Source organism: Capra hircus, chromosome 21 (genome assembly GCF_001704415.2).
Source record: "Capra hircus breed San Clemente chromosome 21, ASM170441v1, whole genome shotgun sequence".
NCBI lineage: Eukaryota > Metazoa > Chordata > Mammalia > Artiodactyla > Bovidae > Capra > Capra hircus.
In genome coordinates, this window is record NC_030828.1 from 33,990,214 (window position 1) to 34,011,533 (window position 21,320).

General features: G+C 53.8%; 1 protein-coding gene across 7 annotated transcripts; it reads right to left on the reverse strand.

Moving 5' to 3' along the window:
- On the reverse strand, positions 5,053 to 20,861 carry ISLR2 (immunoglobulin superfamily containing leucine rich repeat 2). 7 transcript variants are annotated; one of them, XM_018066168.1, is made up of 4 exons: positions 20,804 to 20,861; positions 20,176 to 20,364; positions 10,032 to 10,145; positions 5,053 to 8,542 (listed from the first exon to the last, which is right to left on the reverse strand). In XM_018066168.1, the coding sequence occupies exon 4, from the start codon at positions 8,532 to 8,534 to the stop codon at positions 6,285 to 6,287; it is 2,250 nt and encodes a 749-aa protein (XP_017921657.1). In that variant the 5' UTR covers positions 8,535 to 8,542; positions 10,032 to 10,145; positions 20,176 to 20,364; positions 20,804 to 20,861; the 3' UTR covers positions 5,053 to 6,284. The 7 variants fall into 7 exon arrangements, with proteins under 7 accessions (XP_017921657.1, XP_017921654.1, XP_017921659.1 ...); XM_018066165.1 differs by lacking the exons at positions 20,176 to 20,364; positions 20,804 to 20,861 and adding an exon at positions 13,043 to 13,377; XM_018066170.1 differs by lacking the exons at positions 20,176 to 20,364; positions 20,804 to 20,861 and adding an exon at positions 11,321 to 11,893.

Below are 21,320 nucleotides of genomic sequence, written 5' to 3' on the forward strand. Positions count from 1 at the left end.
TATACTGCAGTCCTGGCACCCCCCATTCTACCGTTGGTGAGCATTTGGGTTATTTCTAATTTGGGGCTATTACAAATAAAGCCAGTATGAACATCCTTGTGCTTGCGTCTATCAAAAGTCTCGCTTGTCTTTTGATGGACAGAAGCGTTCGTTTCTACTGGGTATTTGCCCGAGAGTGAAATTGCTGTATCATAAAGTCTTTGTATCTTTACCTTTAGAACACTGTCAAAGATTTGTCTCAGTGTGGCTATAACCATATGTATTAAATCATGCCTATCTTTAATTGTGGTGTGTGTGGAGGGGGTGGCAATGCTAGTTTGAGAAATGAGAGAGACAGCAAGAGAAATCCTTTTTCTAGACAAATTCCATAATTAGAAGCAACTTTGGCAACACTATGTAAAATACATTACCCTTTGCTTAAATTGATTTATATAGGTATTGGGAGGAGGTTTGGCTTGGTGTCTTAGAGTTCTGATGTTGGAGTCAGATAACCAAAGAACAAACCTCACTCAACTCTGCAAGTAAGAGCTATGTGACCTTCAGCAAATGACTAACCCTCTCTGCACTTTGGTCTCTGTCTATAAATGGAAATAATATTCTCACAGGATTATTGTAAGGATTAATAAAATAAGGCTTACAAGTTCTATAGCATGTGCCTTAAACATGGTAGTTCCATAAATCTTAGCCAGTATTGGTATTATTAATATTTTTATTAACGTTTGATCACCAGTAGCATTTCCAGCCAGTTTTAATACATGATAGTCCACTTTTATTACAAAGCATTGGTAATTAATTCTCCATTCCCATTCTTTTCTCCATTTCAACACTGATCAATTCTTATGAAGTTTCTCTCTGATCTCTATGATTGTGGCAGTTTTTCTCACAAAGGGTTGGATGCTTTGAATGGCTTTTAGACTCAATTTAAGGACCAGTTTGCTAGCGTGTTGCTAAGAGAAAATGCGTCTAATTTGCCAAAACCAAATTAACTCATAATACACAAGGGGAAATGTTTAAGCAGCAAACAGTTGATAAAAATATAAACACTTTCATTCTCCTTATTCCATGTGGACTTGAACTTAATTATTGAACTTACATTCACATGTCCAGACAAAGCATATGCAATTAGCACAATTTAAAAAATCATACCATCTCCAAATTACCTAAATTGCTTATTCAACCAACAGATGATACAAAATCTTTCCAACTAATTTAAACCAACAAGTCTACCCATCATGGGGTCTTTGGATAGCTTTTTATTTTTTAATCCATATCAAGTCTCATTAGGAACACTGGCCATATTTTGAAATAAATGCTAATATTGTAAGACATTTTATAATTCAATCTCTTTTTGTATGCCAGTCACAGCAGATCTTTCATTTTCAATGTAATGTTATTCTCTATTGAGTCCTTAGGCAAAAGCTTGTCATTGAGCACATATGCGTGGGTGGGTTTGTTGTAAATACAATCAATTAATTGACACATTACAACTGAAGTGGCTTTGGTTGCTCCATCTTCAATATTCCAGAATTGCTCTTGTCATTGTCTTTATGTTGGAGATTTACAAGGTAAAGGTATTTGTTAGGTCAAATTTGGCAATTTATGGCCTCTACCTGGGGCCTTTCTTATATCCTAGTATCTGAGCTTGCCTTTTCAGCAGAGAACACATATAATCCCTAGAAGGACAAGGTCCCCCAGTTTCTTTTTCATGCTCTTGCAGTCATGGTTCTTTCTTTATAGAAGATGCCTTCTTTTGTGCAGACAGAAGGTCCCTCTTTTCCTGTGAAGTGCCCTGCAATGCAGGGGATGTGGGTTTGATTCCTGGGCAGGAACTAAGATCCCATGTGCCATGGAGCAACTAAGCCCCTCGCCATGACTAAGACCTGACAGTTAAATTAAAAAAAAAAGAAAAAAAATACTCCTTCAGAAAAATCCTCTAAAAGGAAAGTAGAGTTTAGAGAACTTATGTTAAAAAAAAAAAAATTGGGGGCAAGGCAGCCATAGCAAGATGCCATCCATCCCCTTTCCTTTATGTACCAAAATGCATCACCCTGATACCCCAGAAGGAAATCCGAGGTTACCATCACCACCAGGGAATAGCAATTCAAACATTTACTGACTCAGGTAATCTTCAGAGATGTTAGCTTTAGTTGCGGATGTTATTCAGGTGTCATGGCGGTGGTGGGGGTTGCATCCCAGACAGGAGATCAGGACGCTGAGGACCCTGCACCAGCTGCTACTTCCTCAAAGAAGCCCTGCCTCCTTTTGTCCTTTTGTATTAATGGACTTTCTCTAATGATCTTCAAGATGGTTCTCATTCCAGCTGATCTTTAAGAGATGCTGGGCGGTGGGGAGGGGGGCACTCCTTTCAAATCACCTTTCTGCAGACAGTTTTCTGATCTGATTCAAGGCCACATCCTGGGCATCTGGTTTCTGTAGCTCAAAGAATTACTGCTCCTGATAAATTGCTCCGAGTTCCAAGGCTACTGCTGTCATCCTGCATTCTCTGACCATTTTCCAGGTCCCCTCATACACACTTAGATTCTCTCTCTCTGTCTGTCTTTTCAACCCATTACACACCACTCCCACCCAAACAAGCTTTATGACAAAATGCACTGGAGCTAGCTAGCTAGCACAGCACCCAAAGCATTCAGTAGAGGCTCACAAATGTGCTTTGCATGAGAAGCTGTGGAGCCCTGCAGTGAGGGATGGAGGCAGGGCTCTCACCTCCACACATCTGTAGTTCTCACAGAGCACGTGTCAAAGCAGTGTCAGGCCTGGGGGCTGGAAATGTAGAGGACAGACATTTTAAACTGCTCAACACCGGTTCTTCAGCGAGAGGGAGTGAACAGTGAGTTCCCATATAGAGTGAGCACAACTACCTAATAGAGACAATGTAGAAAAGAATCGAATCTCAGAGGGGGTAGTTGAATTAGTAAGTCTTCAGGGTCCCTTCCCATCCTGGGATTTTATGACATTCCTTGTGGAAGAAAAAGGGGAAAGGCAGGAAAGAAAAAAAAATCAGAAGAGAGAGGGGGAGAAAATGAAAGAATAAAATATGAAAAGAGACAGGAAGGAAGGCTGGAGGCTGGGGACAATTCTATGCATGGGCCAAATATTCAGATAGAAAGTTCGGAGTTCCTGAGAGGCTGGTGTCTCAATAGGCGGTGGGCAGAGTGTCACAGCACCCTTCAGCACCCACCCATTCCTGTCCTGTGGGCCAAGCCTTTGGGCCTGGCCCCACCAAGGGGGCATGAGGCCCACCTGAGCAGTGTGTGTTCATTAGGAAGCTTGGCCTGGGACAAAGAAGGGCAGAACTCTCAGCAACTCTGCACAATCTCTTAGGGGCACACAGGATCTTAGGAGTTCTCCAGGAGGGTTCTCAATCCTTAGAACAGAGGGGACAAGAAGGAGCCCTTCACCCTCTGAGCCTGCCCTCCCACAATGAGAAGATTGTATGGGATTGACATCGATAAGCACTCATCAGCCGGGCCTGTGTCCAAATGCAACCATGTGGTTGGATTCATGAACCATAGAAATCGGGCCAGTCCCTGCCCCCTGCTCAAAAACAGCATTTGCAGGTAGAACAAAGCAGCCTGCTTCCTAAAAGATTATACTTCTGAGCTATGTCCCTGACAGTGGTGTGGACTACAGTGGCGGGGCTTAGGGTTGTGGCCCTCAGAGGGGAATCTTTCTCAGAGACAGCTTTACTGGCCTGGGAAGGGAAACTGAGCTCTGGCCCTGGGAAGTGTCCCAGCTGGGACAGGATGCTGGATGTCTGGACCTGGGCCTGGTCTCCAGACCAGCCTGATCCAGTTAGGAAGACCTGATACCCACAGGGAGGGTGAGGGATGAGATAGACTGGAAGTGAGAAGTAGGGAGCGTAGGGATGGACTCTTCACCTGCCCCACTCTTTTCTATTCCTTTCCTCTTCCACCCTCCTTCCTACCCTGCGATCCCCCACCCCACCACCACCTGAGGAGGTGGGAGGACATTTAGCTGAAACACACCAGCCCAGTCCCAGCACTGTAAGCTGGACAGGAGTGTCACTTTCCATCCTTCTTCTCTCCTGTTTCCCACCCAAGAAGCCCCATTTCTAGGACTAAAATCAGTATGCGCCCAGTCCTGAGGGTACATACCTCAGCCCACACCAACATCACATGCCCTACCAGGTGTCCATGCATCACTTCACTGAGCATCATCACTGCCACCACCAACACACACACACACACACACACACACACACACACACACACACAGGGCTCCTGGGGTAAAGGTGCCAGCTAGTTCTTTGCAGTTTTCCCCCTTTGCTGCTCTCTATCATTTGCCTGCTCTGTCCTTTGCATGACTTGTGCCAACTTTTGTGCACAAGTCTTGCCCCTCTACCTCCTCACGCAACCCAAGCTGGTGCTGAGACACAGAAACTAGGCAGTCCTCACACACAAAGCCACAGCTCATTATAGTGACAGGGTCAAACCAGGGAGGACTGTGCACGCTCTCACACTCACACACACACTCTGGAGCTCCCCAAGAGTTCAGTCTGCAGAAAACAACCCCTCCCTCCCTGCTAACCCTCCTCACTCACTTGCAGCCTCCCCCATCCCACTCGGTCTCCCGGCTCCATCCTGGAGTTGGAGGCACCCAGAGCAGGCACCGGGATGTAAACACCTAGAAAAAAAATCACAAAGCAGTCAAGCAAAAAAAAAAAAAAAAAAAAAAAAAATCACACAAAAGACCCCAAAGGGAGGATCCCAGGGGTTCCTTCCTTCTAAGGTTTCCTCTTGCATCCCCTCCCTTTGTCGCCCCCCCCCCGCCCACCCCAACAAAGAGTCACCAAGCCCAGTTCAAATCGATTGTTTTATTGACTGTTTACATCATACAGACGCCTTTAGAAAAGGGCGCGGGCTCCAGGGGGCTATTCCACCCCGAGGCCTCACTTGTGCTGCGCTTCACCGACAGGTCTGGTCCCCGATGCCCCTAACCCCCCCACCCCAACCCCTAGGCTTTTCTGCAAGAAGAACGAAAAAAAAGACCACCGCCCCAGTTGCCGCGCCGCGTCCCCTCTCCCCGCCCTCCCTCCCGCGCGCCTCCCAACACTATACTTGACACACTTTTACGGGACACAGACTTTTCTCCTACAGAGCACGCTCGTCTAGGACTACAGCCGGGCAAACACTATTCTCGAAGGAGGGGCGGGGCGGGGAGGCGCGAGCATCCGTGACTTTTCTTCATCCGGACCTCGCCGCAGTCATGCGCAGGCTTTGTGCGAACTGGAGCACTAGTCCCTCACGGGAGACCTGATCCAGGAAGCCAGAGCAGGTTTCCTGGGCTCCCCGGCCCTTCTCGAGCTGAGGTCCAGGCCGCGAGCAGCAGCGGAAGCGGAGCTGTTGAGTCTCCGGAAACCCCAAGTCCCCCACAACGAAACTGGCCCGGGACCAAGGCCGCACCCTCCGCGGAAAAGGGGTGCGTGGTTCTCCGACACTTTAAGTTAGGGGAGAGGGCGAAAGAAGACGGATTCCCCCCAACCCAAGACACACACACACACACACACAGTTTTCCCCAGAGGCAAAGAAGGGAGTGTTAGCACCAGACCCGGAGAGTCGCTGTCTTGGAACACAACGAAAATATGAAAATCGGAGTGCGGCGCTGAAATGCGCCCCAGGCACCCGGCTCGGCTCCAGCCGGTCCGAAGCGGAGAAGCGATGAAAGTACAGAAGCGTTTGGTTTCCAGTCAGGAGGGGGCTTCGAAACTAGAAACGGGATTGCCGCCAATTCCTGGCTGCTGGGATGCGCAGCCCCGGAAAGGGCAGAGTAGGGGGTTGAGGCGGGACGCCATAGCGCTCCACGCCAGGGACGTCTGCTGGGGGTCCTGGGCTGACCGCGAGCCACAGAATGACCATCAGATATTTCTAACGTCTTCTTCCATTTCCTTCGGCTTCCGAGCCCACAGTGAAGCGGGCTCCGGGGCGGGATTGCGCAGATAATTGGAGTGGGAATGGAGAGGCTTGGAATTCGCCTCACGGTCGGCGGATGGTGTCTCACACAGGGCGGGTGGAGCGGGGGGGATCTGTGCTTGCATAGAGGGGAACTCAGCCCACAGGGACAGCGACCGTCGTGGGTGGGACTGGTGAAATCGTCCCACTCCCCACTGGACGCTCCCAGTAGTCAGGGTAAGGGGGTGGAGTAAGTGAAGGTGGGGTTGGGGCATAAATCCTAACAGCCCTACGCCTCTGCTCCCAGATACCCGAGGTTGGGGACGGGGATGGGCTGCCAGCTAGGCTGGGGGTTCAGCCCGCCGTCTGCCTGTAGTTGCCGTTAATCTCCTGGGCGATGTCGACGGCTTCGGCACCCAGGGGCAGCCGGTCACTGTACTCGGAGCCTGCCTCGAACTCCTCTTGGTTGGCCTTGGACTGGGACTCCACCAGCGAGCAAGCCGCCAGGCTCTCCTCTCTCTGCAGGTCCCCAGTGGGGTCCCCCTGCTCCGCGTCTTCGTCGAGGCCCTCCCCGGGGGCCTCTTCCGGCTCCTCCCCGCCCGCCTCGCCACCCGCTGGGTAGCTTTTCTCGGACTCGAGGTAGGAGGCGCGCGGGTCGAAGTCGGCGGCGATGCGCTTCTCCATGGGGTCGGGGGCCTGCGGCCTCAGGATAAGGCGGTAGGGCTTGCCCGGGTGTTTGGCCAGCAGATGGCAGCAGGCGGCGCCCAGCAGGGGCACGGTGGCCAGCACCAGGAGGAACACGCTCACCGCCACGATCACCAGCAGCGAGGGCAGCTCTTTCTTGGTGGCGAACACCACTTGCACGTGGCAGGCCTCGCCTGCCAGCGCCAGGCACACGGAGTAGTTGGTGCCGGGCCGCAGGCCGCGGAACCAGTAGGCGTTGACGCCCTCCTCGACGCGCGACCACTGCACTGCTGCGCCGCCCCCCGCCGGGCACAAATAGAGCAGGCGCAGTGGCCGCCGCCCGGGTCGCCCTCCTCCCGCAGAGCCCCCGGGCCCCGGGCCCCAGCGAGCCGCCAGGGGTGTCAGCTGCACCCGCGCCTCCCGCTCCGCCACGTCCAGCGCGATGACGCCCAGCTCGAAAACGTGAGGCTTGAGCTCGGCGCTCTGGTTGAAGGCGTGGTTGGACACGTACCGCGAGAGGTCCCCGTGGCCACAGCGCTGCTCCTCCATCGGGTCGGCGGGGACCTGGTCTTCCACTTCTTCACCCTCACCTGCTTCCTCCGCCTCCTCCTGCTCCGGCCCTATCTCTGAATCCCCGAGTACGCTAACCCGGCCCATGCCTTGGCCTTTGATTTTGCCTTCGGGCTTGGACGTTAGGACGCTGTTGCCCCGGGTTTTAGCTGTGGACTTACGCTCAGAGGTTGGAGCCTGCCCATCAGGGTCTCCCCCTGCGCCAGGAGCGTGCTTTGGGGGGCCGGCAGCTGCCACTGCCACGCGTACCGACGTGGAGTTGGCACCCAGCTCGTTGTGGGCACGGCAGGTGTAGACGCCTGCCTCCTTGGCACTCAGGAAGGGCACCAACAGGGAGCCATTGGTGAGGGCCACGAAGCGCGGGGTGGCTGGGGGAGCCGGCCAGGCGTGTGCTGGAGTCGGGGTTGGGGCCTCTGTCTGCGTTGGCCCGTCCCCATCTCCTTCCCCCTCCCCGTCTTCCGCCCCATCCCCGCCGTCCTCCCCGCTCAGGACCAGCGGGGCTAGCATTACGGTGCCACCTGGGATCTGAAGTTGCCATTGCAGGCGGGGCGTGGGGTGTCCTTCGGCGACGCAGTGTATCATGAGCGTCAGGCCGGAGGGCAGGGGGCTGCCCGGCGCCTCGGGCGGCGGCTCCACACTCAGACGCACACTGGGCGGTACGCAGGACAGGGCGGGCAGGCGGTGCACCGGCACGCCCTGCAGCGCGGGAGGCGAGGCGCACGCGATGGAGTCGGGCTCGGGTAAGGAGACCCGGGTGCTCGCGGCCCAGGCCTGCAGCCACACAAGACTGCAACTGCAGTGGAAGGGGTTGTGGTAGAGTTGCAGATGCGACAGCGCACTTAGCGTGTCGAAGGTGCCGGGAGCCAGCGTGCGAAGCCGGTTGTTGTTGATGCGCAGGGAGCGCAGATCAGGCAGCGCACCGAGTGCGTCCCGGGGCAACGAGCCCAGGCGGTTGTGGTTCATCTTGAGCAGCTGTAGCGCACTCAGGTTACGAAGGTCGCTCCATGGGAAGCTGGATATAAGGTTGTGGCTCAGGTCGAGGTTCTTAAGCTGGCTCAGCACGGCCAGCGAGCCCGGTTCCACCGTGCGCACCTCATTGTGCGCCAACCACAGCGAGGTGACCTGCGTGACGTCGGCGAAAGCCCCGCGCCGCAGTACGGTGATCTTGTTCGCCGACAGACTGAGCGTGGTCACGTTGGCCGGCAGTCCTTCTGGCACCTCGCGCAGCTCCTTGTAGGCGCAGTCGGCGAACTGGTGCGCGTACTTGTCCACGCAGGCGCACGGCTCTGGGCACGCTGCGGCCGCTCCTAGCAGCGCCCAAGCCAGACACAGGGCCCTCAAGGGTACCATCGCTGATCCTGCAGGTGGAAACGGGGGGGGGGGTGAGGGGGTGGTAGGCGTGGGGTGGGGGTAGAAGGATAGGCATGGGAGAGAGAGGAGGGAGGCGTGGGACCGAGATGGGTAGGGGGAGAATGTGACTCACCGAGCTCTAGCTTCCCTCCCCTGCCAAGCCCTGCCTCCTGTAAACCTGTCTAGGGCAGATCCCAGGGCTCTGGTAACTTTCTGCTCTGGGCCCAGAGTCTCTCTTAGGCATGAGTTGGAGCTCAATAAGTCTCGGGATTCAGTGGGTGCTCCCTCTCAAGACTTCCTTTTCTAGCAGCCTCCAACCTCGGTGTTTTCTCTCTACCTATCCTGTCAGCCTCCACAGGTAGACCCTCCACAGGCTGGGCCGATACCCGGTCTGCCCTGAGCTTTGCATTGATCCCTGACTCTGTTTCTAACCCTAGGTTTAACTCAGTGAAAGGGATACATAGGCTATTTTTGTCCATGACCGTCTGTCCTCTCCTGAACTCTTTGTGGAATTGCACAGAACTCGCCCACACACGCCCATACAGACGCTGGACAATACAACACAAGCCCAGGCACCTGCCATCAAACGGGGACTTCTGTTTAGGGGTTTAGGGGGTCCCAACACATTTCATAGACAGACAAACACAAAGACACCCAGACAGACACAGGCACCATATACTCTGGCGACCTCATTGTTCTCTGAACTGAACACAGCCTTTGTACAGCGTTCTCCAGCACCGGGCAAGGCACTTTCTTGTTCATTGTTGGAACTGACAGACATCAGGGCATAGGTCCTCACATGGGTGGACCCACATACCAGGACACAGGCGGGCACTTGCGTCTGTAGACAGCCCTCTGAGACTGAAATCCCAGCGGTTCAGCAAAAGGTGTGAGCTTGCTGCAGGTGGCAACAAGACTGGGATGGGGACGGGGATGCAGGCTCGCCAGGCCCCTCTCAGGCTGCAATCAAAGCTGCTTCCCCGGGGGCTGCAACTCCAGGGAGGGGAAACCATCAGGGCTGCTCGGTCAACCTTCCTTCTCCAAGCTGGGACCAAGAGCAATGGAGGGATGTCACTAAAGATTCTCACTTCCCCCTCGGGACCTCCCATGGGGTGAGGGGGTGTTCCTGGCCAGTGGGGTTAAGGCGCCTGTCACTAGCTAATCAAGTAGAAGATTCAAGATTTGGCTTCTCTTCTGTAGCCCAGATGCCTGACAACGACCCCCACCCCCCTGCAAAAAATATTCTTATCCCCAGTCACAACAAACGCACCTACAAACAGAATCCCGGCTTCCACTTAGGGCTCCTGACAGGTTGGCAGAGCCCCTCCCACACTCTGGTCTTTAGAACCGGCATCCCCACTCCCTCTTGTTCCCGAGGGAAGGCCCCTCCCCTCTGCTCCCCGCTGTCTCCTGCTTGGACGAGCCAGCAGGGTCTGGCACCCTGGACGGACTCTATCCCTTCCAGGGCCAGGGTGTGCAGTGGTCTCCGAGGCTTACCGGCTGCTCTCCAACTCTCCGTGCGCTGCCCTCGGGTTGCAACCCCCTCTCCAGACTGGATGTCGCGGAGCCAGGACGACAGCCCAAGAGCGCTCCCCACATCTGTTGCTGCGACTGGGGGGGAAGATGGTAGAGAGGCAGAGAAAGGGACCGGTAAGTTGTGGATTCCCCTGACCCTGAGGTCCCGCTTCAGTTATCTCTTTCGCATCTGTCTCCCCGCACCTCTCATCGGCTGCAGACTGAAGAGTCCTCCCGGGCTGCGGGGCTTTGCGCAGCCTCTCCCACCTCCCGCATCGTCTACATTTGTTAAAGCCGTAGAGATTCTTCCCCTGGTCACAAAGAGGCGCCCCCACGCCCACCGCCCTAGACTTGGCTCTTTCTAGTTCACCGCACTCCCCAAACCCACATTTCCCCTACCTCTACACATCTGCAGACATGATCACTATTCTTAATTATGCAGCCTCCTCCCCCCGTTCAAACATGTTGGCACAGACACAGACCCTCACACCGTCCACACAGTTGCTCTTCAATATTAGAATTACCCATCATCATGTAATAATCGCGCCAGTGTGTTGAGCTCTCGCTACGTTCACGCACATTTTCACTCGCCGGTGAGTGTTCACACCCGGGACACTCACCATTCCCCTCCGCCTGCACGCACACACATTCATGCGCACTCACCCTCACGCCCGAGTCCCGCCAGGGCCCGTTAGCTTTGCTGCTAATTGAATGCGAGCCTCTTTTACGCCCCGCAACACGTGAGACAAATCATCTTTGAGGAATTGGGGGAAGGAAAGGCGCACGCCTGAAGTGGGGGAGGCGTGTCTTTGCCTTAAAACTCTTTCTGCAAAGGCAGGCGGTGGTGCCGACGGACCTCGCCAGGGACTGGCTGAGCAGCGCGCCGCCCGGCTCGCGCGGACCCTTCCTTCCCGCACCCTCGCTGCTAACCGCCTCCTCCCCGAAGCCACGTTCAACACGATGCATAATTGATAGTGTTAGCAGAGCGCCTCACCCTCCCTGCTATTTTTGCCTGGATCCGGGCAGCTACAAGCCCCTGTCTTCCCCGCCCCCTCCCCACCCCCAACAGCCCAGCCCGTAGACTAGAACGCACCGCCCTACTGGGCGCGAGGAGAAGCGACGCTCCCCTCCGCAGCCCACCACCGCCCCATCCCAGCCTCCTCAGCTGGACTGCGTACGTCTTGTCTTTTGTGGCTAACCCAGCGCTTGAAGCCCACCGCCCAGCGTATGGGACCGTGCGTATCGCCGAGTGGGGCAGGGCGCGTGGGTACCAGCCTGCGCTCCCACGAACCCCAGCGCCTCGCCCTCTGGTCTTGCTAGCTTGGGGCTCCGAGGCTGCAGCAGACGGCGGGATGGAGAGGCATGGTTACAAAACGTCTGCTCCTTTTGAGCACTGTGCGTTGGGGATGTAAAGCTTGAGCATCTCTCTCCCTCCTCCGCCCCCACCAACGTCTTCACGGTCTAACCAGCAAACACACCATCAGCCACCCCACCCCCTCCAACACACACACACTATCCCTGACAGCCTCCGCAGCCCCGATACCGCCCTACTGTCTCACACCCTCACACAACAGTCGGCCTCAGCAGACTCGAATATATGCTCTTCCTGTCTCTGGCGAAACTCCGACATTTCTTCTAGCGACAAGAAACTGGAGGCTCAGGGATGTCCATGCATTTGTATAGACCTCGACTTCTGTTCCCCCAGCGCCCCTGACAGCCCTGGAGACAGAGTTGCTGACCAGAATAGGAAAGGGGATTGCAGGCGGTGAACATGCAGAGCCCCGTTCCTCGGTTTTCCGTAGACACAGCACTCTGGGGGCTCTTGGCCCCTGAGCCCTCACTCCGGCCAAGGCAGTCTCTGGAGGTGGGTCGGTTTGGGGCCTCTGAGATCAATCTTCTTATTTGAATTCGAGCATTTTAATGAGCTGGGGAGAGCGACGGGTGAGGAGGGCTGCATCTAAAGAGATCACCCCACCAGGGGTTCCGAGGAGGCTTTGTAAATTAAATATGAACAGACTGCTCCATGCATACTCCACATCCTTTCCTCTCGCCTATTCCTGCGGTCGCTACAGGCAGCCCTGATGGGACCAGCACATCTCATTAACCCAGAATTCAGAGCCCTGGACTTCACTCCACTTGCCGGTGTCTGTAATCCCTACAGACGCCTCCGGGGAAGGCGATGGGGGCACCCAGAGGGAGAAGGTGTCTTCGAGGAGGGAGGAGGGGTAAGGGGCAGCAGGAGCAGGTCCCTAGTTCAGGAGTGAGTTGGGGGGGTGGTGGCTGGCTAGGTGGGGGAATGGCGCCGGCCAGCAGGCCTGGCACAGCTTCTTTGTCTGCACAGCAAGGGGGGTTTCCTGGATGTACAGTCTGAGCGTCTTGGGAATCTTGAAGGGCAATTTCAGGAGCCTTGGTCGAATAAGAGGGATCTGGGGAGACGGGGCCCTGCAGCCAGGTTGGAGAATAGAGTCCTGGATGGGGGGTCCTGGAGACTTTCTTTGGCAAGGGGAGGGGTGCCTGGCTTAAAGGCAGTGACCTAGACTCAGGCTTGGAAGCAGGTGACTTGTGGACCAGTTTTCACTCCCTCCCCCCGTTTTGGTTCTTTTTGCCTTGGGCTAGGAAGCTTAAGGGGAGGCAGGGACGGAGTAACTCGGAAGGGTTGAGGACTGGAAGATAGAAGCCGGGGAATGGAAGGAAAAATGACCTCTCTCTCTTTCCGCAGAAGAACTTCCCTCTACCGCGGGGACTTGCCCCACCTGGGGACCTCTGGGGCCCGCGAGCCAAGAAAGACCCCCTTCCTTGTTCTTTTGCCAGGGATGCAGAAGCCAGGGGAATTTGGCAGGGAGACAGGGCTCCAGGCGCCTGGAGGGGGGCTAAGGGCGCAGTGGCCACCCAGGAGAGGGAGTCAATTCCCGCGGACCCTCGCAGCTCCCACCCACTCTCCTGCAAGCGCTTTTGTTCCCCGAGCCTGCCTTGGGGGAAAAGACAACCCTTACCCCCGCCTTGAACCCTGAAGAGTTCAGTGCCCGCCCGGGCAGGGCTGGCGCCCGAGTCGCCCCGGGGCAGAGTCCGCCGAGGTCTCGGTTGGGAGCTACGATTCCAGAATCAGCCTCCGAGCTCCTCTTGGAGAAGGCTGTGCGTATCTCCACCGGCGCCGCCAGGCGCGCAGGAGCCAGCCTCTCTAATGTTGGTAATGTGGATGATGGTACAGTTACTGAAGGGCTGGAGAACCGGGAGCGAAGATACCACCCCCACCTCCGCCTACGTCTTTTACGGTTAAAGAAACAGACACCTAATTAGGTGCGTGGAAATAGGGGAGAGGAGGTACAAGTTTCCAAGACGCCAGCGTGAAGGGCCCAGGTTTGAAATCTGCAGAATCTAGGCTAAGGTTTTTGGACCAGGCTGCGGTGCCGACCCTAGATAACCCAGAGAGGGTAACTCGAGCTCTGGGCAGCTTTTTGTGGACTTTTAACTGTGACCTTGCCGACCCTCACGGTTCCGAGGGTAGGATGACTTGAGACCCCCTGGATCCCGGCACTAAGCTACCCGGATTCTGTCTATTCAAAGCTCGGGCCCAGCCCTGGTTCGCGCGCGCCCCCTGCTGGAAACCGCCTGCCGGGCTCAGAGGCGCGGGGCAGCGGCTGGGGTACCTTGGGCCGGGAGGTTCTGAGGCTCGAACCTGGGCCGGGACCGAAGCCTGCGCGGCTCCCTGTTCTGCATCCCGCGGTGCGACATTCCGAAGTGGGACATGCTAACCCAAGCACCAAAGCTTTCGTCCCCATGCCCACCACTCAGCGGACGTCCCAGGAATCCACAGCCTCTTCACCGCCCCCCCCGCCCCCCCCGCACAACACAGGCACAGTCCCCACTTTGCACCCCGCTGTTTCCCACGCCCAGGGCACAATTGGCACCCTCTGGATACTCGGTGAGCAACGAAGAAGTTTAGTTCTCCTGGGATGAAGCCATCCTGTACTCCTCCCCTACCTTCCCTGTGCAGGCTAAGTGCTTTCTCTTTGAGTCAGTACCCAGGCTTAGACCGGAGAAGAGAATGGCAACCCACTCCAGTACCCTTGCCTGGTAGGCTACAGTCCATGGGTCGCAAAGAGTCGGACACGACTGAACAACTAACACACACACACACGCCTAGAAGGCCGACCTTAGGTCTTCTGATTTTGCCAGACCTATAAAATGCCTGTATCTGAAAAAGAAAATCTCTTTCAGGCTCTAAGAAGGAAATAGAAAACTGCAGAGTTGGAAGTAGTAGACGTTTGATGAAATGTTTAGGACATATAATACTGTGCAGACCATTCCACTGCAACTGCACGCAGAGGTGAACACGCCCTTGTATTTATTTACTGCCTTCCTAAAGAAAAGCTCAATGCTTTTTAAAGGAAAAGAACAAAAATCCAAACTTCCATAATGGGCAGTGTCCAATCAAAACTTACTGTACATGTAAAGAAGGTGGATATAGGACCCATAACTAAGAGAAAAAAAATAAGTCAACAGAAATAGAAACCACAGGGATGATGGAATTAGCAGACAATGACTTGGAAATCATGCCCTTGTATTTAATGTGACAGGCAGGCGATTTAATGAAAGAACAAGGGTCTCTGAGAGTAAGAAAGACAGAACCCAGAAGGGCATCAAGTATCTGCAGCATAGCAGCCTATTCAGGAGACCCTTCCCACTTGCCCTCCAGCCAAAATCTCTTAAACACACAGCTTCCCACCTTTCAGCTTCTGTAGTCCTTGCTTATAAAATCACACCACTACCACCCCCAGCCTGTCCCCAGCCTTGGCTCAGATGATAAAGAATCTGCTGGCAATGCAGGAGACCTGGGTTTAATCTCCCTGACCTGCATCAGGAAGATCCCCTGGAGAATGCATGGCAACCCACTCCAGTATTCTTGCCTGGAGAGTTCCATGGACAGAGAAGCCTGGTGGGCTACAGTCCTTGGGGTCCAACAAAGAGTTGGACACAACTGAGTGGCTAACACGCTTCAGTCCCAACTTCCATCTCTCCTTCTCCTCATACACACTCTACATAGTGGTTAGGAGGGAAGGTGCTATCATCTGACTTCACCATGTGTGTACTGAGTGACCTTGGCCAAGTTACTTAACCTCTCTGTGTGGAGTGGGGGGAGTTGAGTGGAGGGTATAAATAAGAATAATTTTTTATTGGGTTGCTGTGAGGATTAAATGAGTCAATGCATGCAAAACACTGGCACTTAGGTGGTGCTCAGAAATGAGCTATTCTTCCCCTCCCAACAATAGCTAGAATTAACTATCATTATTATCCTATAGCACTGGGTACAGGGATGATGAGATGTGCCACTGAGCATGCTCCTATATGCTAGTGTACTTCTCTCCAATAGGAAGAAGGGCCTTGGCCCTCCCCCCAAAATCTCTCTGCACTCCTCCTGTACCTCCCACACACCATGGCATAGGTAAAAATCAGAATTGCTATTATTATTATTTGTAAAGTCTTCTAATCTCAGATGCTTAAACCCAGGTTCTCATATTTGCAGCTGTCACCAGCATGCCTGTTTGGGAAGAGAGACCTGCAGCTGCAGGCTTGGAGAAAGGTTTTTAATTAAAACCGCAATCTGTTTAAGTATTTATTGGGCTCTGTGACTTTAATTATTTTCTAGGGAAAAACAGAAAAATCCACATTTGCATATGGGAAGACTGTTGATTTCAGAGGAAAGTAGCAACCTGTGGCAGTTTGCTGGAGGCAACTGGGAGGAATTTCCTGAATGGTTCAAATGAAGCTCGACATTATTAATAAGCTGGAATCCAGTCCATGACCTTCCTCCCAGTGCTTTCATGAAATTAGCTTAACTTGCTGGCAAGGCGCTTTATTGCCATCAAAATTAACGACAGCTTTTCCAGTGGCATCTCATGTAATTATCTGAGTCTGTGCTTGTCTCACCAAAGATAGGAAACTCCCACCTGGAAGACACAACACGCCTGCCTGGGCAACATGCCTAGCTATTCTACCTAGTCCAGACATGGCTGGAACCCCCAGAGCTGGAGTCCTGGGCAGCCAGTCTCTCCATGGCAGGGGGAAGCAGGGGCAGGGAGGCCAGGGAATTATTTATGATGCTTCCATCTGCAGATAACAGAATGCCCATCTTCAGTTCAGTTCCATTCAGTTCAGTCGCTCAGTTGTGTCTGACTCTTTGCGACTCCATGAATTGCAGCATGCCAGACCTCCCTGGCCATCACCATCTCCCGGAGTCCACTCAAACTCACATCCATCGAGTCGGTGATGCCATCCAGCCATCTCATCCTCTGTCGACCCCTTCTCCTCCTGCCCCTAATCCCTCCCAGCATCAGAATCTTTTCCAATGAGTCAACTCTTCACATGAGGTGGCCAAAGTACTGGAGTTTCAGCTTCAGCATCATTCCCTCCAAAGAAGACCCAGGACTGATCTCCTTTAGAATGGATTGGTTGGATCTTCTTGCAGTCCAAGGGACTCTCAAGAGTCTTCTCCAAAACCACAGTTCAAAAGCATCAATTCTTCAGCACTCAGCTTTCTTCACAGTCCAACTCTCACATCCATACATGACCACTGGAAAAACCATAGCCTTGACTAGATGGACCTTTGTTGGCAAAGTAATGTCTCTGCTTTTGAATATGCTATCTAGGTTGGTCATAACTTTCCTTCCAAGGAGTAAGCGTCTTTTAATTTCATGGCTGCAATCACCATCTGCAGTGATTTTGGAGCCCCCCAAAATAAAGTCTGACACTGTTTCCACTGTTTCCCCATCTATTTGCCATGAAGTGATGGGACCAGATGCCATGATCTTCGTTTTCTGAATATTGAGCTTTAAGCCAACGTTTTCACTCTCCTCTTTCACTTTCATCAAGGGGCTTTTTAGTTCCTCTTCACTTTCTGCCATAAGCGTGGTGTCATCTGCATATCTGCCCATCTTAAAGTGTGTTAAACTATTAAGTGCATCATCTCACAAGCAGGAAGCAGGTCTGGCTTCAGGGCTGGCTGATTCAGTAGTTCAATGACATTGGCAGGCTTGGGTTCTTCTGTCTCTTCTCCCATTCTCCACAGGGCTTCAACTTGAGCCTCATGTCCCTCAGCGTCATTGGAGGGCTTTGGCAGCAGCTGGGGTAACATGCTTATCAGTAGCAGGCCCCGGAAGAGAGAGACTGGAGGTATTGCCTCTCCTTAGGTCTTATGGACACATATTGGCTTAGGACTCTCCATCTTTGAGCCAGTCACTGGCAAAGGGGATAGGATTGATTGGCTTAGAGTAATCATCTAGTCCTGAAATAGATGCTGAGGAGTCAGTCCCAAGATACACTACAAGCAAGAAATCTCCTTTCAATAGAAGTTGGGGAATTGCATGATCAGAGTAATCTAACATTGTGTTAAAATAAATTGAGGTTGACATAATTATGATGAACCAAAGTAGATACCTTTTATCTGGAAATAAGACCAGATTATGTCCACAGATTGTGACCAGGGTCAAGGCTCAACCTGTGACCAGGATCAGGGAGCTCTCTTGAGCAGGCATACAGACTAGAGGATCCTCTGCTTTCATAGAATTCTTGAAAGGATAAAAATCTGTTCTTGGAAATGCCAGCGCTGGATCCAAAGCTATTTTGGGAGCCGTGGAAGTTTCAGTCGTTAGTTGGGTATTTATGAACAGGAGATGTTTCTGAATTCAAAGACTGTTCCTATATGACTTCACATCCTGAACATGTCACTGGGTCCCATGGCAGGGGAGAGAGGCATTTTACTGTCGAGGTGGAAAACAGGAGGAAGAATTCTACTGGTCTTGTGAAGAACGCGGAGGTGGCACAAAGGTGCCAGCTTCACAGATTTGCTGTGTGATCTCAAGCAGCTCCTCGGCCTCTCTCATTCTAAGCCTTTACTGTTGGGAAGGTAGAAGAATGGGCTAGAAGAGTCCGGAGGCCCTTCCAGAGCCACTGTCTGGGGTGCTGCAGCTTAAGAAGCAAGCTTGCAGGTTGAATTGAGGCCTCTAGGGGGCGTCTGCCAGCGCTTCCTGCGGGAGGGGCTCTTCATAAAGTCTGGGGACCACCTCTTGCCCTCTTCCCTCATGCCCCCAGACAGGTTTTTTGTTCCCCTCCCACCACACTGCAGTCCACCTCATCTCTTGAGGCCATCAGCATCCCTGAGCCCAGGAGCTCACCCTTCCCCAGAGTGCTGTCCACAACTCTGTGGGCAGGGGGATTCCTGCTACAAAACACTTCCTGAAGGTCCTTCACATGGTAGGAGTCTGGGGGCAGAGGGCGTGATGTGATTAGAGATTAAATCCAATCAATGAATATTTCAAGAGCATGACAGGTAGGCTCAGGAAGAAAGGCCAAGGTTGCCAGGGACTCCCTGGCTGGTGGGGTGGGGTTGGGGGTTGCAGAAGGGATTCCAACTCTTCCAGCAGCTGAGGCCACTCCTCTCTGTTCCAGGGCCCTCAGCTCTCTCTTGCCTGGCGTTATCAGAGGACTTGGAGAGATCACAGTAAATATGTTGTCAGAGACTCTCTGCCCCCCTAACCCAGTGTGGTCTCTGGCAGAGCCCACAAGGGCAAGCAAGGACCAGGGAACCTCCACCACCTCCATCCCTCAGACTCAAAGCTCCTGGAGGGTTACCCAGGGTCTCTGCATCTGCTGTCCCCATCAAAGCCCATGGGGGTCATGTGGCAACATGGACTAAATTGAATTTCCTCCTGGGAATCTTAAGTCTCCTGTGGCCAGCAGGCTTTTCATTTGTTTCTGAATATGGTTTCCTAGAGAGCAGAATGGAGACAGGGATTCGCACCCCAGTGATCCATTAAGGAAATGCCTCAGCAGAAACCAGCAAGGGACAGGGGAGGCAGGAGAGGAAAGGGAGGAAGCCAAGCCAGGGTGTGATTTCAGGCAGGCTTAGCCCAATCCCAGGAAGCTCTAGGCATAATCACACCTCAGAGTTTGCCCTGATTTAGGGAGAGGAGCTTGGCTTCCACAGACACGGGTAGTCACAAGGGGCTGCCCCTGGGGTTGGAAGCTTCCAGGCATTTCCCTCTCTGTGCCTGTAGGCAATCAGTTTCAGCAGCTGAAGGGCAGGCCTTGGAAGAAAGTTGCAGGTGTGAGCTGTCAGAAGTAAAGCGCACAGAAGCAGGGACTCTCCTGGTGGTCCAGTGGTTAAGAATCTGCCTTCCAATGCAAGGGACGCAGGTTCAATTCCTGGTCTGGGAACCAAGATTCCATGTGCCAAGGAGCAACTAAGCCCATGCACCACAACTACTGAACCCATGAGCTCTGGAAAGAAGCCTGCACCACAACCTAGAGCCCACCTCCACCTGCTGCAGAGACCCAACACTGTGCCCCCCACCAAATAAGAGCACACAGAAGCAGAGAGATGGCAAGCAGAGACAGGTTTGCTACATCGTTCATTCCACAAATATTAATTGAGTCTCCCCACCTCTGGTAGCTCAGCTGGTAAAGAATCTGCCTGCAATGCCGGAGACCGGGGTTCAGTCCCTGGGTTGGGAGGATCCCCTGGAGAAGGGCATGGCAACCCACTCCAGTATTCTTCAACCCACTTCAGTATTCTTGTCTGGAGAATCCCTTTGGACAGAGATGCTTGGTGAGCTACAGTTCATGGGGTGGGGTGGGGTGGGGGGTGTCACAAAGAGCCAGACACAACTGAGCAACTATGCAGAGGCCCCCACCCTGCCACCAGGTGACTTGCTTGGCCTGGGCGAGCTGTGAACCAGGCAGACGCTGTCTCTGCCCTAAGAGAGCTTATGGGCAGGTACCTCCCAGCATGATCAGATCTCCTGTGTGTATGAGCCAGCTTCCGGAAGGCAAGCATCCCTTGGACAGGCTCCAACAGGTCACCTGGGCCAAAGTCAGAAGGACTCTCTGAAGCCTGCACCTGCCTGAGATGAAGGAGAGATAGGGAGCTGTCTGGATTTGCAGAGCATCAGAGCTCAGGCCCTGGAGGTCCTCTCTCCCTACCTCTCCACTTTACAGAAGAGAAGACAGGCCCAGATGGAGGTCACAGAGCAGGCAGGGCTGGGAGATGCCCCCGGCAGGCAGCTTCTCTGAGATGCCCTCCCAGGGCAGTCTGGTCAAGGGCAGGCTGAGCTCAGTGGCCATCACTGACCTTGCTGGTTAGGAAGTCCTCGAGACTCTCAGTAGGTGTGGCCTCTCCAACGGCAGAGGGCAGGTGTTTCTGGAGCGGGACAGGTGCTCCAACTTCTTTCTTATATTAGTCCCTTGTCGTTCTCCTCTGGGCCCCGTGGTCATCAGCAGCAGAGCCATGCCCATGTCTGAGCCAGACTGAGGTTGTGCTCTGGATTGGAATAGCCCTGATTACAGCCCTCATCCCGGCAGCGGGCTGGGCCAGAGGTTTGGAGAAAGGAGAGCTCTCCTCAGTGGGTCTTGGCCTGATGCAGAGGGGCCTCCAATCTGTAGCCAGGCAAGTCCAGTTCTAATGGCCACCCCTTGGTGACCACCAGGTAGAGCTCAGCATAAGGGGATCCAGAACAGGAGATCGGGGGTGGGGGGCTGTACCTGCTTTTCCACCGACTTCCTCTGAGCCTTTTGGAAAAGCTTCTCTCTGTTCTTGGATTCAGTTTCCCCTCCTGAGCCTTGGGGCTAACCATCCCTCCCCACCCACCGGCCCCAGCTGGAACAGTGGCTAGGATCCATCACATTCTTTTTTGTCAGGCCTGTCCCTACCAAATTCATCCCCAGAAGGGACAGCCCCTTCCCTGCCCTCCAGCCCCTACCCCACAGTTCTCTGCGATGCCTTCTCTGAAGTTCCCCAAATAGGGTTTCCTGCTGCCAGCAAAACCAGGGTGGACAGGCTGGGAAGCGTGAACCGATACAGCGATGCCTCAGCCTGTCTCCGGAGCCCTTATCTCCAGACCCAGCTGGGAACTTGATGTATTTATTAGCTTCTCCCAGGACCTCCTCTGTCCAACCCACATTTTTGTTGGTACTACGTGAAAGTGACCTTCCTGCAGAGGGCTGTGTCTGGTAGCCAGGTAGGGGCCGGGGTCAGGGGGAAGCTGTAGTAAATCCATCCAGCCTGCAGCCTGCAGGGTGACCCCATCGGGGTAGAGGAGAAGGTGGAGGAGGCTTGAAGAGATTCGGACAGAGGTACTAGTCAAAGGAGCTGGGGACAGAGTTGCCCAAATCCTAATGAACTGGAACCAGAAGAGAGAGGAGGGGGAGAGAGGGAGGTTAAGGGGAGGGGGAGGGGAGGGCAAGAGAGAGGAGTATTATAGACCAGTCGCTTTCTGG

Coding starts and splice junctions, on each gene's coding strand:
- ISLR2 (XM_018066164.1), bottom strand. Junction 8,543..10,031: donor GGAGAGTTGGAGAGCAGCCG/GTAAGCCTCGGA, acceptor TTCCACCTGCAG/GATCAGCGATGGTACCCTTG.